At 38.2% G+C, this 20,033-nt stretch overlaps 1 protein-coding gene and 2 pseudogenes across 1 annotated transcript; 1 reads left to right on the top strand and 2 right to left on the bottom strand.

Annotated features, from left to right (window-relative positions):
• The first annotated feature begins 3,928 nt into the window (after window positions 1–3,928).
• Window positions 3,929–5,962, top strand: LOC148930996 (dynamin-related protein 4C pseudogene; annotated as a pseudogene).
• A 1,907-nt stretch (window positions 5,963–7,869) lies between these two features.
• On the bottom strand, window positions 7,870–10,012 carry LOC125210229 (dynamin-related protein 4C-like). The gene has a single exon (XM_048109797.2). It carries the CDS (start codon window positions 9,812–9,814, stop codon window positions 7,982–7,984), a length of 1,833 nt encoding a protein of 610 aa, XP_047965754.2. The 5' UTR covers window positions 9,815–10,012; the 3' UTR covers window positions 7,870–7,981.
• A 7,347-nt stretch (window positions 10,013–17,359) lies between these two features.
• Window positions 17,360–19,395, bottom strand: LOC125210230 (dynamin-related protein 4C pseudogene; annotated as a pseudogene).
• Between the last annotated feature and the right edge of the window lie 638 nt (window positions 19,396–20,033).

The raw sequence follows: 20,033 nt of genomic DNA, 5'->3' as shown, positions 1-20,033 counted from the left end.
ATAATTACTGTCCAACCCCAATTAGTTTGAGGCCTTTTGGGAGTGACCCAAAAACAAATCCGTGCGGGCTTGACCCAAAGCGGATAATATCAAACTAATATTGTCGACGCCGACAATCCTGACAAGTGGTATGAAAGTGCAGGTTTGTCTCGGTCAACGTGTGTAAATGCAGGGGTATATCCAACTGATCAGGATGAGATTCTCGACCTAGTTGAGTCGTTGGCACGATAACCGGAGCCTGGTATCAAACAAATTTCCTCAACCCACTTCTACTGATTAGTATAATGGAGGTAAGGGTCGAATCCCACAAGGATGGACACGTTCGGATAACTGTGGTGATATTCCTGGGTGTTTTTGGTTAGCTACCACGCTTTTAGGGGTGGGATTTACCTAGGCGAGAAATAAAGATGGTACTCTACTGGCTAGTAGGCATGAAAGTAACAGGCATGTGGCTGTGTTCGTGAAAATAGGGGACAAGGTATCTCAAGGGCATGTGAAAAGTAGACAGTTACTAAAAGAGGAAATTTAGACAACAAGGCATATCTGGTGGCTGCTTGGCTTTCTGATAGGTTTGGAAGGTACAACTGAAAAGTAGGAGACAAAAGCAAAAGTAACTAAAAAGTAAAAGTGGTCCAAGGCAAAAGTTGATTTTGACGTTTTCTTCTTCACCGAGTATTAACATAAATCATATAAACACAAACTCCATGACTAAACTCAGATTCATAACTTCAAACTCAAGATCCATTGATTAAAATGCTCAAACTTAAGATGAACGGCGGAACTGCAATTTACCTCTACTGACTAACATGCAAGGTGGTGATTACAATGCAGAACAAAAGACTCATGCACGAAAACTTAGACTGAAACATAACTACAACCTTAGATCAACAACTCCAGATAAGAAAACACTTAGAAATTAAAAGCAACGACTAGATCAAACTTTCCTAGGCAGAATAAAGCAAACTCGAACCAAAGCGACATGCGAAATAGAAACTTCATAACTTAAACGATTGGATCTTCACAAAGTACTTCAAAAGGCAACAACGATAAATGTTTGCAACAAATCCAACGACGAAAACAGGTAAAGATTAAACTAGAAAGCAAAATAACGATTGTTTTGCCACTCCGGGCGGTGATACTGCTATACTACTGCGACAAACTAGCTAGAACGGTAGAACGATGATTTCTCCGGCAGACTCTTGGACGTCAAGTGACCATAGCTGTGGCGAGGAACGAGAGATTGGATAATGCTGAAGGACTGATCTTCTAGAGAGAATTCTACTAAGTGTGTATGAGAACTGAGAGCTTGCGAACTCCGAACCGAACTCTTTCTCTCTCTCCAAGTGGCTCTTTTTATAGGGAGGCTTGCCCTTGTTTTTAGAGTAGACTTCCTTCACGATTTGACTTTTCTGCCCTTGTTAATGATCATCCCAGCTATCCTTCTTCTCCATCTCGAGCCTTTTCTCTGGCGTGCATCCTGGTCAGTATTGCACCCTTTCTAGCGCTCTTTTCACTTGCGTCACCTGAATCGTCTCCTACTGACTTGGATCCTTTAATCCTGCACACTTAAGCAACTGTTTTGCAGATAATACATGCATTTCACGACATACTGATCAGTAACCAAGGCTTAGAATACGACTTATCATGGTATCAGAGCCAGGTTGGCGTCGGGTCTGGTCCGATTTGCGAGACCCATGTTTGAGTGGGGCCGACGATCCGTCTGAGTCGGAGCCCATTATGTGTTTCGATGTGATTTCGGTTTGAGGGGGAGATTTGTTAGTACAAACCTATCCCACATCGGACATTTGAGGGAAGTTGGAAGGTATGTATAATTCCTGACCAACCCCAATTAGTTTGATGCCTTTTGGGAGTGACCCAAAAACAAATCCGTGCGGGCTTGATCCAAAGTGGACAATATCAAACTAATACTGTCGACGCCGACAATCCTGACATGCTCATTAGAGTAATGCAATTTTTGTCGGTGGACGAACTGTAATGCATTTTTGAATTACAGCAAAAATCATATTATATGTTGGAAGAATATATTAGATTGATTTAGCCTTTATTCATACATATATCAAGGTATGAAGAATTAACTGTGTATAATTTGTAGCATGGGACAGTTATGTTATACTCACAATAATGTAAAAATAAAAATTCAGCCAAGTGATTTATAGCATGGAGGAGGAAAGCCTAAATCTAGAAGACGTATAACGAAAATATGTACGAGGAGGAAGTTGACTCCACGGAAGCTAATGGAGTGATAATGTATTTTGAGGAGCTATGTTTTCTAAGATCATGTTCATGGATGACCTATGCTTTTGTGGAAGTAGTAGAGTATTATTTTTGAGGAACTATGCTTTTGAAGATCACGTCTCATGGATGACTTATGCTTTTGTGGAACTATGATTTTGTGAAATTGGGCTATTGTGAAAGTATTTGTGGAAGTATGCTTCTGTGGAAGTATTTTGTGGAAAATTAGTATTCTAGTTGTTGCTTTGTGGAAGTAGTAGTGGATGATAATTTACATATACTCCCTCCGTCCATAAACGATAGATCACTTGTGCTATTTTGGGACGTCCACAAAAAATAGATCACTTTCTTAAAATGGAAAATTTATCTCTCATACTTTTCCCACTTTTTCTTCTCTCTCTCCTACTTTACTCACTTTTTCTCCCTATCTCTCTTACTTTACCTACTTTTTCTCCTCATCTCTCTTACTTTACCAATTCTACATTAAAACACGTGTCATACATAAAGTGATCTATTTTTTGTGGACGGAGGGAGTATTTTTTTTATGGATTAACTAACTAAATGAGGTTAAAGTGGGAGAAACAATCCTTGGCAAAAATACGAAAATGAGGTTAAATATAATTAAAGTATCAAATTTAATAATCATTGAATTCCTAATCGTTAAGCATGTTTCATAAATTCAAAAGGGAAAATAATTTGTGGTGTGAGAATATGAGATACCATATTGATTTTTAGGACATTCTTAGCGAGTAGTATGAAATTTTTGAGAAATTGAGTTAATGGGTAGTTTAGTCAATTTATAATTTTATTAGAACGGAAATAATAAGAAAAATGGAGAGAATAAATATATTCCGAAAAATTTGCATGCCTCGAACTCATATTTTGAAAGGTCAGCATAATTAATCCCTCATCTCGAAAGGTCAACGTATTGAGACTCATATTTCGAAATTTCTCTAATCGGGTTTGGATTTAATTTGGATAAACATCCCAAGCAATTAATTAAATCCAAGAAAATAGAATTCCTTTCAAATAAATAATAATGGTCGAAATTTCCAAAGAAGATGGGTAAGATAAATATTGATGAACCTATTTAATCTCACTCACCCTTAGGAAATTGAATTACCCCAATAGATTTCACCCGCACCAATTATTCCAACAGCCACGTCATCAAATCAACGAAATTGACTATTCAACAGTCACGTCACATATTCAACGATATTGACTATTCAACATCCACGTCACATATTCAACGGAATGGACTCGATCAACCCAAATCTCAACTCCAAATCAAATTTAGGTTACCAAATAAAATCATTTAATAATTTCACCCATCCTTTAATCTACAGAGTTCATGGCATTTAATTGAAAAAAAAAATTAAGATTCAAAAATTAGGGTGTTACGAAAACTCAACTACTTTGGGGACTTTGGTGTATAAATTTAAAATAGTAACTAGAGTGCATCAGTACAATCTATTTGTGGGCGTTCCTTTATAATGTATGCTCAAGTAAAGGTAGAGTACATTTATTCATAAATTAAAGCAGTACGTAGTAAAACTAGAGTGCATGTAAAAGAATCCACCACCTTACTCTCATTGCTCTATAAAATCACAACCTGCCTCCTAATCAATTATCAAACTCCTCTACCTTTCAATCTCTCTTCGATCCTAAAGACGAAATGTCATCATCTACAGTAGAGTCCGTGCCCAAGATGAACCTCCTCAAGATTTCCAAATTCCACCTCCATCAATCTGACAAACAAGAAGATGAAGCACCTCCACCTCCATTAATGATCACTCACGACGCTCCCATCGTTTCCCCTTACAACCAAAAGATCCGCCCTCTCCTCGACACCGTGGACACTCTCCGCCACCTCAAAATCATGCAGGAGGGCATCCAGCTCCCCACCATCGTCGTCGTCGGCGATCAGTCCTCCGGAAAGTCCAGCGTCCTCGAGTCCCTCGCCGGCATCTGCCTCCCCCGCGGCGACGGCATCTGCACAAGAGTACCTCTAATAATGAGCCTCTAATAACGAGCCCCAGCTCTCCATCGAATTCAACGGCAAAACCGTATTAACTGATGAAGAAAACATCGTCAACGAGATCAACTTCGCTACTCAGGAGATTGCCGGGCAAGGGAAGGGCATCTCCAACTCTCCCTTGACTCTCGTCGTCAAGAAGAAAGGCGTCCCCGATCTCACCATGATCGATCTCCCCGGGATTACTAGGGTTCCCGTGAAAGGCCAGCCGGAGGATATCTCCGAACAGATCCAAGACATAATAATGAAGTACATAACGCCGGATGAGAGCATAATTCTGAATGTACTCTCAGCCGGCGTCGATTTCCCGACGTGCGAATCGATCAAGATGTCGCAGAGAGTGGACAAAACAGGCAGAGGACTCTGGCCGTCGTGACAAAGTCTGATAAGTCGCCGGAGGGGCTGCTGGAGAAGATCACAGCAGACGACGTGAACATCGGCCTCGGATACGTCTGCGTCATCAACCGCATTGGCGATGAGACGTACGAAGAGGCCCGGGCTAAAGAGGAGAGGCTGTTCGAGACGAATCCCCTGCTTGCGAGGATCGACAAGTCCATCGTTGGGATTCCTGCTTTGGCAGAGAGGCTGACGATGATTCAGGCCAGCATTATCGTGAAAAGCTTGCCGGAGATCGTCCGAAAAATCAACGAGAAGCTCTCAGCCAATGTGGAGGAGCTGAATAAAATGCCTAAGCATTTGAGCTCAATTACGGATGCGATGACTGGATTCATGAACATCCTTGACTCTGCCAGGGATTCATTGAGGAAGATCTTGTTGCAGGGTGAGTATGATGAGAATCTCGATGTTGGTAAGCATGACACTAGTAAACTCCCGGAAATGCTCAACAAATTCTCCAATGAGCTGAGGTCTACGAAATCCGACCCCAACGGAAAATTTTTGGCGGATGAAATGAAGGCTTTAGAGGAGAGCCGTTCAGTGGGGCTTCCCAATTTTATCCCCAAATCCGCGTTCCGCAGTCTGCTGGGGAAGAAGATGAAGGAGATATCAGTGGCACCGTTTGAGTGTGCGGAGAAGATATGGAGTTACATAGAGACGGTGGTGATCTCCGTCCTGCTGCAGCACTGCGACTACTACCCGCAGATCGTCCCCTGCGCCAGGCGAGCCGCGAAGAATCTGATAGCCAGGAAGAAGCAGCACTCTGTGGAGTGGATAAGCGACTTTTTGGAGATGGAGAAGCTCACGGACTACACGTGCAATCCTGAATACAGCACTAACTGGAACAAGCTAATGTCGGAGCAGGGCGGTTTCATGGCAAGTGTTCGCGCTAAAACTTCACCGGCGACCTTTACCTTGAGCAGATACGGAGAAGTTAAAGTAGGTCATCTGTGGAACGTGAACTCGGATGTGGTGCAGGCGGCGTATGATCTGAAGATGAAGATGGCGGCGTATTGGGATGTGGTGAAGGGAAGGATGGTGGATAACATGGTGCTGCACTTGCTCTTTAGCATTCAGAAGGTGGTGAACAAGGAGATGCAGAAGGAGATCATAAACGAGGTGATGGGGCCACAAGGGAATGGGCTGGAGAGGATGCTGGAGGAGCTGCCAGCGGTGTCGGAGAAGAGGAAGAAGCTGCACAGCAGCATCACATTGCTTAAGCAGGCCAAGGACATTGTTGCCGGTATCGTGGATAAGAGTTCTATCGATCTTGACTAGGTTTATTTAATTTGGATGTAATGAATTGTGATCGTATTATGGTATCCTAGTATTTTCCCCTAATTATGCTCATTGTGGGCTTTATTTAGGAATGTGTTAGTAGTATGGTATGTTAGTATGCTTCCGTTATGCTCGGTGTGAGCATTATCTATTAGGAGTAACTATGTGGCTTACCTGTGCTAGGCCTAGGACTATGTTTGGAGTGTTTGGTATGTCAGTTGGTAACTTGGTATAAGAGCATCCGCAATGGTAGGCTAGCCATCGGCTAGCCGATTGACGTGGCTAGCCGATCGGCTAGCCGAATCATTGGAGTAGGCTAGCGGGAAATCGGCCAAAATTTCGGCGTGGGCTAGCCGATCGCGTTGCGCTGGCCGATGCGCTGGCCGCCATTGTGGCGTGCCGATCGGCCAGCGATCGGCCAGCGCTATTTTTTAATTTTTTTAATTTTTTTTTTTGAAAAAATATATAATGTATTTTTTAAATGTTTTTTTATGAATTTTTTTTAATTATGTAATTTTTTAAATAGGCACACAGCGAGACCCCCGTTCGGCTAGCGGCAAACTATAATGGATTCAAAGCATACTAACATTTGTTAATGTATTTTTTAATAAATTAGTGAGGAGTAGAGTGGGGCGGTGGCTCGTGTGTGGAAGCCCGGATTTTATTTTATTATGTAATTTTTTTTTATTTTTGGTTAATGTACTTTTTTTATTTAAATAAAATTAACGAATTTTTTCAGTATATGTGTCGTAAATTTAATTCCGTAAATGTAGTATATTTTGAATTATTTTTATTGCGGCTGGCCTAAATCTGATGTGGCAGGTGGTTTTTTTAGTGTTGCTGACGTGGCAGGGGAGAGAATGGCTGGCCTATGGCTGGCCTACCGACTATTGCGGATGCTCTAATGCTACTGCACTTTTGTGCTAATCTAATTGAGTACCTATTAATTTTCTCGTTTTCTTTATACAGTACTCCTATGTTTATTTCCCAAACTTTCTATAATTGTCACACAAATTACCTCATTCAAGATACATATAAATGGAAGTTTACACTGTCCAAATTTTTCGTAACACTCGCATACAAGTTTTTGGATGCAAATTCGATGGAATTGGAAGTTCATTGCATTTCTCTTCTTTGAAAATTTGAAAAAAATTTCAACAAATTTAATGGTCTTGTAAGAGAGAGGATATCGGTTTGGTTTTCGATTTTTCTCGTTGCTGATTATTTTCTAGTATTGCAATAGAAAAAAAGTGTTTTTGAATTGAGCTTATTCCATGTCATAAAAAAAATACTGTGTCAATCAATTTATCGAGTAATCTTAATTGGATAAATTCATGTGCAACATTAGGTGCCACATGGAATAAAATTAAGCATAAAAATAAGTCAAAATCTTTAATGATACACAAAATATAAGTTTAGTAGGAGTATTAGTTTTGAAACAAGTGTAATAACTAATTTGTTATGAATATGATAATTTTATATGAAATTAACTCCAAATAACATCTTTAGAAATTATCACTAAAGAGTACTAGTATATGGTATATTAGCAAATTTTAGTTATATTTTTCTTCAATTCTATAGTTTTAGCTGGGGTATTTGTAAGAAACTGTTAATACAATATTCTCACAATTTTGTAACCACTTTTTTTATCAAGGTATTTATAAAAGAAAATCAAGTGATGCATTGGCCGAAGATTCATTTTCCTTGTAAAAATTAGAGCTCTCACATACATTCAAAACGGCACATCCTTCAGTAAATTCGGATTCAGAATATTTATCAGATGCTGATAGTTTTCAATTTTATTTGTGTTGCACTATTTTAATTTAGCTAAAACCATGAATTTAGTATTGTGAATGATTCAAATATCTAAAAAACATACTCCATATATAAAGCCACGACTACAAAAGAGAGAAAAGAAGTGACTGCTAAATAAAAAGAGACATAGGTAACAACATATTCATGGATGATTCAAAACAAACTTGGAGCTGAAATGAGGCTAAATAAGCAAAGCTAGTGAAGTTAAGCAGAAATGTTGTCCATCATGGTAGCAACAATATCCTTACTCTGCTTGAGCAAGGCAATGCTGCTATGCAACTTGCTCCTCTTCTCCGACAGTGACGGCGACTCCTCCAGCATCCTCTCGAGCCCATTCCCTTGCGGCCCCATCACTTCATCGATGATCTCCTTATCCACCTCCTTGTTCACGAGCTTCTGTACACTAAACAGCAAGTGCAGCACCAGATTATCAACCATCCGCCTCGTCACAACCTCCCAATACGAAACCATCCTCATCTTCAGATCATACGCCACCCGCACCTCATCCTCATTTTGATCCCAAAGATGCTCAACATGAACATCCCCAAACCTGCTCACCTTCGCCTCCGTGCACTTGCCCCGGACCTTCTCCATGAACCCGCCCTGCTCTGCCATCAGCTTGTTCCACGAGGCCGTGTACTCCCCATTGCACGTGTAATCTGAGAGCTTCTCCATCTCAACCAAATCGCTTATGTACGCCTCCGACACCTCCTTCTTCCTCCATATCAGATTCTGCGCAGCCCGCCTCGTGCAAGATATGAGCTGAGGGTAGTTATCGCAATGCTGTACCAGCACTGCAATAACTACATTCTGCACATAGCTCCACATCCTCTCAGCACAATCAAACGGCGTACCCGACACCTCCTTCACCTTCTTCGCCAACAAACTGCGGAAAGCCGATTTAGGGATGAAATTCGGCAGCCCCACTGACCGGCTCTCCTCCAACACTTTGATTTCATCAATAAGAAACTTCTCATTCCCGTCGTCAGTTTTTGCAGACCGCAGCTCCTCCGAGTACTTGTTCATCATCTCCGCTAATCTCGCAGTAGCGTGCATATCATCATCAGTTGGGTACTCATCAAACTCCCCCCGCAACAGAATCTTCCTGAGAGATTCCCTCGCACTCCCTAGAATGTTCATGAAGGCCGTCATCGCCTCACCAACAGAGCTCATATTCTTAGGCATTTTGTTGAGCTCTTCCACATTGGCAGAGAGCTTCTCGTTGATTTTGCGAACAATGTCAGGCAAGCATTTCACGATAATGTTGGCCTGAATCGCAGTCAGGCGTGCAGCCAAAGCCGGAATTCCAACAATTGACTTGTCAATCCTGGCAAGCATGGGATTCGTCTCAAACAGCCGCGCCTCCTTAGCCCGAGCCTCATCGTAGGACTCATCGCCGACGCGGTTGATGACGCAGACGTATCCAAGGCCGATGTTGACATCGTCGGCGACGATCTTCTCCAGCAGCCCCTCCGCATTTTTATCAGCCTTTGTTACTACGGCGAGCGTCCTCTGCCCCGTCTTATCCACTCTCTGCGACATCTTGATGGACTCGCAAGTAGGGAAATCGACGCCGGCTGACAGCACATTCAGAATTATACTCTCCTCCGGAGTTATGTAATTCATGATAATGCTGGAGATCTGTTCGGAGATATCCTCCGGCTGGCCTTTCACCGGGACCCTTGTAATCCCGGGGAGATCGATCATGGTGAGATCGGGGACGCCTTTCTTCTTGACGACGAGAGTTAATGGAGTGTTGGAGATGCCCTTCCCTTGTCCGGCTATCTCTTGAGTAGCGTAGTTTATCACATTCACAACATTTTCTTCATCTGTCTGGACGGTTCTCCCGTTGAATTCTAGAAACAACTGAGGCTCGGGGCTTGTGTGATTCTTGAGGCTCATGATTAGAGGGACGCGGGTGCAAATGCCGTCGCCGCGGGGGAGGCGGATGCCGGCGAGGGACTCGAGGACGCTGGACTTGCCGGAGGACTGGTCGCCGACCACGACGATGGTGGGGAGCTGGATGCCCTCCTGCATGATCTTCAGGTGGCGGAGGCGGTCCACGGCGTCGAGGAGTGGCCGGATGCGGTCGTTGTAGGACGACACGAGAGGGGCGGCCGTGGGTGGAGATGATCCAACGACATCTTGAGAGACGCTCACCAGAGAGAGGCTCTGGTGAAATTCGCTTGAGCTTTGAGACTTTGTCTCTAGTAAACTAGCTTTGAAAACACCTTTGCGTCCCATTTTTTTCATGAGAAAGGCTAGTGTATTGTGTGTATGGTCCACGGTGTTATGTATAATTGAGAGTAGGAAATTCTTCATTTTATAGGGTTTTACTTTTTCGTCGTTGAGTGAGACAGATTAGTGGGGTGGTAATTAGCAAGTTAATGGAAAAAGTGGGAAGCGGTTAATTAGGTAGTGGACTAGTGGAGGAGTAATTACTTTAGGTAGTGGAGAATCTAAATTCAATTCAATTTATTTTTATTTTTATGTTTATTTTTAATTTATCAGTTAGATAGTGATGCAAGAGAAAATCCTTCAATTTGTCCAATTAGTGGCAAGATGTCGAAAATCTATGGCAAACTGGAAAAAATACCTTATTATATTCTATGTATAATTATTCTGAATGCTCATATTTTGAAATAATTAAATTATTAGTAGTATTTATAATTTCTATATTTATTCTAATGTCATTCATGATTCATTATGGGGTTGCAGAAATTTATCCCATAAAATACCGTATTTTGTAAACTTACAACTAACTGACCATGCAAAAAGCTAACTATGGATTATCTCAATTTCAGAATATGAATAGTCGTATAGATATAGGCTAGGCATGATTATTATGAAGAGTCACCTGATTTTCTCATCATTCATCCGGCAGGAGTCACCTCATTCTCTGACTCGTGCATGGGAAGGTAGTAAGTCATTTATTTGTATAAATTAATTTTGAAAAAATTGATCAGATTAATTTGTACTCCACTATTTAATTTGTAAGTCATTACTCCACTAATTAATTTGTACTCTTTTTATTTGTAAAAATATTGTGTGCTAATTTCTTGCATTTTTGTTTTATTAATAAGTTTTTATTTGAATATGATATTTTAATTATTTATTTTATATACTTCTAAGATATCACAATTTGTATGCATCTATATTAATATAAAAAGTCTTAATAGTCATTTAAATTGTCAAATCTTTTCAAATTGTAATTAATATTATAAGATTTGATATTAGAAGACAATATTTTATGCATGAATGAGATAATTAATAATAAATTAAAATTTTGTAGTTTAATAATTTAATTTCAAACGTTATTCGACTAATCAAAATTTGATTAAAAATTATGATTAAAATGACTACAATACCATATAAAATTATACTAATATTCAATATGAAATTCATTATATATTTATATTATTATTATTTAAGTACCGGTTTATTGAAATTTCTACTTCCTTTATTGGATCTCATTCTTAGGCCAAATATCAGTAGTGACTCTGATTGCAGTGGAGTAAGAAGGGGCCGTGCCATGGAAGTGCCACAGTAGGAGGGGCTAGGGTCATGGAGGCATCGGAGAAGGAGAGAGTCGCAATTAGATCCTGAAAGTGTGAGAATATTTTTTTTAAATAGTGCTTGAATGTTGAAACGGTCGAATCGATTAGCAGTTTTCAGTCGAACCGCCCGATTTCACTGATTCTCAATTATCTAACGGTTTTAGATGCCAAACTGGACCGGAGAAGCAACCGGTTTGCGGCCAAACCGATCCAATATTTAAAACACTTTTTAGGTAGTGGGAGAGTGTTAGGACAGTCTACTGCAACATTAGTTTGATATAGTTTGCTTTGGGTCAAGTCCGCACGAATTTGTTTTTAGGTCACTCCTTAAATACCTCAAACTAATTGGGGTTGGACAGGAGTTATATACACCTTCCAACTTCCCTCACTCATCCGATGTGGGATGGGTTTGTAACCCAACAAACCTCCCCTCAAACCGAGACCACATCGGGAACGCAGTCGACACGAACCTGGGTCGTTCTAGCCCTGGCCCCTAGGTCATCCTGGGCCCGACACTAACCTAAGTCTTTCAGGGCCGACCCTAACCGGGGCTCATCCAGGCCTGACCCACAGCTGCTTGGGCTCTGATACCACTTGTTAGGACAGTCTACTGCAACATTAGTTTGAGATTGTCCGTTTTGGGTCAAGCCCGCACGGATTTGTTTTTGGGTCACTTCCAAAAGGCCTCAAATTAATTGGGTTGCACATGAATTTTATACACCTTCCAACTTCCCTCACTCATCCGATGTGGGATGTGTTTGTAACCCAACATGGAGTAGTTATTTATCTAAGCTATTCTTTATTTTTATTTTAATTTTATCTATATAACTTTTATTTTAGTGAATTTCAAAATTAGTCCTTGGAAAATGAGTTTGCACGTTTTAAGTCCATAAACTTGAAAAATATCACCACAAATCTCTGAAAAATTGTTAATCACATTTCAGGTCCTTCTCCACTACTCCCTCCGTCCCACTTTAGGGGTCCCGGTTTACCATTTTTAGGTGTCCCACCTTAGGAGTCCCAGTTGAAATATTCCTTAAATGGTATTAGGCCCCACATTCCACTAATCTTTTTCCACTCACATTTTATTATAAAACTAATATAAAAAAATAGGACCCACATTCCACTATCTTTTTTCACCAACTTTCCTTTACATTTCTTAATACCCGTGCCGAACTCAACCGGGACTCCTAAAGTGTGACGGAGAGAGTATTTTTTTTCATTTTACCACTGAACTCCTTTAGGGCATGCTTTATCTAACTTTTTCTTTTTATCTATCTCGCACTTTACTAATTATACATTAAAATACGTGTGTAACGAAATGTTCATACTTTTTCGGATGGAGAGAGTATTATTTTTTAGTTTTAATTTATACACCCTATGTCCTATAAAAATAGTCTACGATTTTCTATTTGGTTTGTCCCACAAAAATAGTCTCATTCTATATTTGGTTAGTTTTTTCTCTCTTTTTATGAGGTTGACCTCATTCTCTACTAGCAACTTTTATTAGCCTTCCACTTTATCTCTCTCTTACTCCACTAATTTCGCATTAAAACTCCTATTATCCTCCAAATCTATATTTTATTGGACGGAGAAAATATAAAAATACAATATGCTTACATGCATATAATTAGATAATAAGTCAAAAATAGGCATTACATTTTTGAAAGTATACTACTATAAGTAATATTATGTACAAGACTGAATTACTTTAAAGTACAAGTAAACATATTAAACTTTTAAAATTATTTATAATATTATTTTAATAGATTAAAAATTAATTTATTTGTGATTAAAATATTAAGAAAAAAACTACATATAATACTATTATTAGTAGTATTTTGTGTATATGCTATAACAAAAATAAAAAAGATTGCATTATTGTGTATTTACTTAAACATACTTAATTAGCTAAAGTAACATTTGGATCTAATATTATTGATGTTAATTTTGTAGAGATGGATATTGTAATTCTTCAATCAAAGGGTCAGAAAGTATTAAGCAATGTTAGATTTTTCTGAGCTTAGGAAACTGACAATTCTTGCTCTGATACCATGGGAATGGATCCCCTGCAGTGGAGAATTCCACAGCACCTCATGCTGTGCATGAAACGCAAGCATCAATTCATCAAACGACAGGCAATAAGTTGGCCAAATTGCATTTTATTCATTTACTATACTTTTATTGTTATTTAATATTAATTCAATAAATTCAATTATTAAATGACTTAAAAATGATGATTAATAAAACATATATTAAAAATTCAATATATACTAGTATCACTAAATTGTGTATTAATCATGACAAAATAATCATATAAAAATATTAATTAACAATGTGTAAAAGTCAAATATGAAATCTAACGAAATAAAATGCAATTTGGCCAACTTATTACTTGTCGTTTGATGAATTGATGCCTGCGTTTCATGCACAGCATGAGGTGCTGTGGAATTCCCCACTGCAGGGGATCCATTCCCCTGATACCATATAGGATGGTAACAGAGAGGAGATATAGATAATTGATAGTGAAGTAATTATAGATAGAGATTGGTTAAGATAATTTTATTGTATATATTAAATTATTTAAGGGGTTTAAATTGTCTCCTTTTATACGGAAAATTATGTGCTTTACAAGGAATAAATCAATTACATATTTTTTGCGCATCAATTAGCATGAATTGTCCGTGGATCATGTAGTTGAGATATCTTGTTCACCATATGTCGAGAAATAGAATCAATCTTCGTGATTGATATCTTGTTGGCTATGCAGCGATATCATAATTACCTTATATAACCACAAAGCTTGTGAAGAATATGAGAAGAATCACATTTATTGCAGCTAAATAAATTGGCACCAACAATTTCTTCAACATGCCTACCTTATTCTTTTGGACTATGCAAACATAATATTTGTGAAAAGAAAAGAACTACTCTATTATTTGTAATTTAGAACACATGTTTAAACAATTTAACCAAAACTACTGCACTATATTCTAGAGTTAATATACGTGGGGGCAGTAGTGGACGTAAGAATTTAAAATATTTGCACTATATTTCAAACTTAATCTACATGGACAGTGGTGGACTTAAGAATTTTAAATTGGGATTAATTCACATAACACAAGGAAAAAAAATTATATACAAAGACGAAAAGATAGAAACTAGTAGTACTATCGAATAGCTTTAGGAATCAAACTCGGACCTTTGAATCAAATTATTCTATAAACTATTCCTAGATAATCTTTGTACACTAAAATTAGAATAAATAAATTCATAGATACATAATATACTATATGTAGAACTAAAATTGTTGGGGATCTCCAACAAGGAGGGGTAAAGTAATTTAACTAATCTTCAAAGAAGAAAAGTAAATAAAAGAGGTATATCTGCTATTTATACTATTTTAAAAATTACACATTTTAAAAAGAAAAGGTATATAAAAGAAAATTTATTTTCTAAACTAAAATAACAGTATAAAATGCATTCCAAAACATAAAGGTATAATAACTTGTCAAATACCTTTTCCCTTGGAGAAAGAGTGTTCATGAAAATAAGATTAGTTATAAGATTTTACCTCTCCATTGATGGAGAGGAGAGGTAAAAATACATCTCCAAAATGGGAAAAATATATAATATTTTCTCAAATGCCTTTTTCAATAATTTTCATGAAAAAAGGTAAATATAGTACTTATAAGTTATAAGAGTCCCCATGTCCATTTACCTCTCCCCTTGAATATGTTCTAAACGGAGTAATCCATTGTATTTAGATTTTGATGTGGCAAATAAGCTACCAAATAAACAAAAAAAAAAAAAAAGAAAAAAAAAAAAGAAAAGAGTCGTGAAAGCTGATCGACGAAACCACAATGTAAGAGATACGAATTTTTTCCGATTATTTCAAAGCTACAAAATGGTGGTTTTTACTAATTAAAAGCTACAAGATGGTATTATACATTTATCACATCAAGAGTACTAGCTAAATTATACTCTTATTAGTGGTTAGCTAGAACTCGACTAATAGTTCTTACTAAATTCCATGATTGATTCTGCGAATGCATACTAATAGTGATTTTACACTCAATGCATTAGGATTACTTATTTTTATTGATTATTGTGTGATTTAAGAATGCTTTCCGGCTAAACTATTTTTACTAAAATTTTAAAGAGTAATGATTTAGACCCCTATGTGTCTTTGACATAAGATTAATTCAAATATAGACTAATATACTCTAATTGGATTATACATGCCAAATCAAATTAGATATATATCTGTATTGATTTTAGCTAAATTGTAATATTGTTTTCGTTAATGCATTAGATTAGACTTTATTTTTACAAATATTAGGCAGATTTTTATATTTTTCTAAGTAGTAGTATTAGGAAGCTAGTATATTTTATTACTATATTATTTTTATATCTTAATTATATTCGCAATGTGCTTTGTATAAGTTTGATTTTCTTTCTAGTTTTTATACTTTTTATATATCATTAGTTAGTTTGTATTTTAATTTTTATATTAGATAACTCCGTATTTTGTATTTTATTGTTTATTTTGTGATTATAATATTGTTAGTTTTACAGAATATGACTTGTTTTCTTAATTGTGCTATAAAATAAGTAACTATTTTAATTTTATATTATGTATGACTTTGAAATTGAACATTATGGTGATAATAATATTACTAAACTTAAATTAGTAATATTACTCTATATAATATTACTAAACTTAATAGTAATATTATATAGAGTAAAGACTAAAATTGGCCCTGAATATATGCCCATTTTATGATTTTGGTTCTAAACTTTATCTTTTGAATTTTTTGGTCTTGTACATTTCAAATCGAATCACAATTGGTCCTCCGTTAACAATTACGTTAGTGAAGTGGAGCCAAGAAGCCTAATAGTACTATTTTATAAAAGAAATTTGACGAGTTTAGAACATATGATTTTATTTTTATCGAGGTTCAATTGTAACGTTTCAGAAATTAAGGATATATAGACATGGGCGGACCCAAGTATAGTTGGGGAGGGGCTTAAGCTCTCAATGAATATTTTTTTTTACTTTTTTCTATTAATTGTTTTTAAAATTTATTCAAATTTGGTGTAAATTATAGTTAAAAGCCCCTACAAATTATCTACATTACTCAAATGTATACTCTAAAATAAAATTTAGAAATTCCAGCCCCTATCGATAAATATTTCTGCGTCCGCCACTGTATATAGAGATTAAATTTTGGAAAGAACAAATATTAATTATGTAGACTTAGTAATTTATTTAAATTAAAATTATAAAAACTAATTTGATAAGAAATCCATTATAAATTATTTGCTGATAAATATATCTTACTTTATTAGATCGATAAATGAACACTAAATATATAGATGGAATTACACTATTTTAAAACTTTGAGTACGTGACTTTAAATAAATGAAAGAAAGATGAGATTAAAAAAAATATTGTCAATCATAAATATAATAAAGGTCGTATGCTAACAAAATAATTGAATACACATAATTAGAGCAATGTCCTTAATTAAGTATATTAATGAATAATTTAATGTAAGGGTAATAAAGTATATAAACATAACATCATTTTAAATACAAATAATAATATAATGTACAATTACTACTTTAACCTTATTATGTCTTAGACGTTAGGTCTCCAAAACATTTTTGAATTTTCAAATACCATAATTTAGTTGGATCTTACCAATATTAACAAATTCCACTAATCCAATTTTAATTTATAAATATTTATTTGAGGCTTTCGAGCGTATGTGTGTATTTATTAAAAAGGCTTAAATATCTCGTTTTTTTACGTAAATACATTTCAAATTAGTTGAAGATCAATGCACCTAAAACAGCTTTTATCACTTATAATGTACTCCATATAAATAAAAAAATTGAGGTGAAAAAAGGAGATAAGATCGCAAATTTTATTTTGAAACTAACGATTGAGATGACATAGTTATTAGATAGGGAAAACATATATATAGTATCCCATTATTAGAAAAGCTGAGATTGGGGTTCATAAATTGCCAGATATCTTATCCATAATACCAGCAACGATATCGTTTGACTGCTTGAGCAATGTGATGCTGCTGTGCAGCTTCTTCCTCTTCTTGGACAGCGCCGGCAACTCCTCCAGCATCTTCTCCAGCCCATTCCCCTGTGGCCCCATCACCTCATTTATTATCTCCTTTTGCATCTCCTTGTTCACCACCTTCTGAATGCTGCAGAGCAAATGCAGCACCAAGTTATCCACCATTCTCCCCGTCACCACATCCCAATACGCCGCCATCTTCATTTTCAAATCATACGCCGCCTGCACCACATCCGAGTTAAGGCCCCACAGGTGAGATATGTATACTGTTCCGAATTTGCTCACTGCTGTCGATGAAGATCTAGAGCGAACCGCTGACATGAAACCACCCTGCTCCGACATGAGCTTGTTCCAGGTAGCGCTGTATTCGGGATTGCACGTGTAGTCCGTGAGCTTCTCCATCTCCAAAAAGTCGCTTATCCACTCCACAGAGTGCTGCTTCTTCCTGGCTATCAGATTCTTCGCGGCTCGCCTGGCGCAGGGGACGATCTGCGGGTAGTAGTCGCAGTGCTGCAGCAGGACGGAGATCACCACCGTCTCTATGTAACTCCATATCTTCTCCGCACACTCAAACGGTGCCACTGATATCTCCTTCATCTTCTTCCCCAGCAGACTGCGGAACGCGGATTTGGGGATAAAATTGGGAAGCCCCACTGAACGGCTCTCCTCTAAAGCCTTCATTTCATCCGCCAAAAATTTTCCGTTGGGGTCGGATTTCGTAGACCTCAGCTCATTGGAGAATTTGTTGAGCATTTCCGGGAGTTTACTAGTGTCATGCTTACCAACATCGAGATTCTCATCATACTCACCCTGCAACAAGATCTTCCTCAATGAATCCCTGGCAGAGTCAAGGATGTTCATGAATCCAGTCATCGCATCCGTAATTGAGCTCAAATGCTTAGGCATTTTATTCAGCTCCTCCACATTGGCTGAGAGCTTCTCGTTGATTTTTCGGACGATCTCCGGCAAGCTTTTCACGATAATGCTGGCCTGAATCATCGTCAGCCTCTCTGCCAAAGCAGGAATCCCAACGATGGACTTGTCGATCCTCGCAAGCAGGGGATTCGTCTCGAACAGCCTCTCCTCTTTAGCCCGGGCCTCTTCGTACGTCTCATCGCCAATGCGGTTGATGACGCAGACGTATCCGAGGCCGATGTTCACGTCGTCTGCTGTGATCTTCTCCAGCAGCCCCTCCGGCGACTTATCAGACTTTGTCACGACGGCCAGAGTCCTCTGCCTGTTTTGTCCACTCTCTGCGACATCTTGATCGATTCGCACGTCGGGAAATCGACGCCGGCTGAGAGTACATTCAGAATTATGCTCTCATCCGGCGTTATGTACTTCATTATTATGTCTTGGATCTGTTCGGAGATATCCTCCGGCTGGCCTTTCACGGGAACCCTAGTAATCCCGGGGAGATCGATCATGGTGAGATCGGGGACGCCTTTCTTCTTGACGACGAGAGTCAAGGGAGAGTTGGAGATGCCCTTCCCTTGCCCGGCAATCTCCTGAGTAGCGAAGTTGATCTCGTTGACGATGTTTTCTTCATCAGTTAATACGGTTTTGCCGTTGAATTCGATGGAGAGCTGAGGCTCGGGGCTTGTGTGATTTTTGAGGCTCATGATGAGGGGGACGCGGGTGCAGATGCCGTCGCCGCGGGGGAGGCGGATGCCGGCGAGGGACTCGAGGACACTGGACTTGCCGGAGGACTGGTCGCCGACAACGACGATGGTGGGGAGCTGGATGCCCTCCTGCATTATTTTCAGGTGTCGGAGGCGGTCCACGGCGTCGAGGAGTGGGCGGATGCGGTCGTTGTAGGACGACACGAGCGGGGCGTAGGTTGATCCACTATCATCAGAGACGGCCACCAGAGCAAGGCTCTGATCGTATTCAACTGTAAAGGTGTTTGTTTCCAAGGGCTTGGACGAACATCCCATGTTTAAAAGATAGGTGTTTTGAATTTTGATGGTATTGGTAATGGTCGACGATATGATGAGATGAGTAAACTCTATTTTATAGTGAGACGAATGAAGGCTCAACCGATGATCATCATTTACTCTTTGATTTGATTCCTGATTTTCCGAATTCCCTAACGCCCACAACATGGTAAATTGGTAATACTAATATAAGTATAACAATACTAGTATTTCATTATTAACGATAGTAGCCTCTTTCACTTCCAAGTCCTATGCATTGATTGTTGTCATCAATTGAACAGTTGCACATATGTTGTTTTACGGGAAGAACTCTGTCTCTCACTTTTGATTTATATATGATCCACCTATACTTGGTTACTAATGCAAATGGCAATACTTTCACAATTTTTATACAATAAAACAATAGTAGTATTTTATACTCCCTCAGTCTCCCAAATATTGTCTCACTTTGACTCGGCATGGGTTTAAGAAATGTAATGAAAATTGAGTTGAAAGAGATAGTGGAATGTGGGTACGACTTTTATATATTACTATAGTTTTATAATAAAATGTGAGTATTAAGAGTTAGTAGAATATGAGGTCCACTACTAAAAATAGCCTAAAGTGAAATGGAACAAATTTTATGGAACGAACAGAAATGGAAAAATGAGACAAACTTTCAA

This window comes from Salvia hispanica, chromosome 3 (genome assembly GCF_029641045.1).
Source record: "Salvia hispanica isolate PSC_SH4W2 chromosome 3, Shi_PSC_v1, whole genome shotgun sequence".
Lineage (NCBI taxonomy): Eukaryota > Viridiplantae > Streptophyta > Magnoliopsida > Lamiales > Lamiaceae > Salvia > Salvia hispanica.
The sequence above is the reverse complement of the archived record's forward strand: the minus strand, read 5'-3'. Positions and strand labels throughout refer to the sequence as shown.

Bases quoted from the DNA above. Each gene is read 5' to 3' on its own strand.
- LOC125210229 (XM_048109797.2), bottom strand. From the start codon at position 9,814: ATGCAGGAGGGCATCCAGCTCCCCACCATCGTCGTGGTCGGCGACCAG.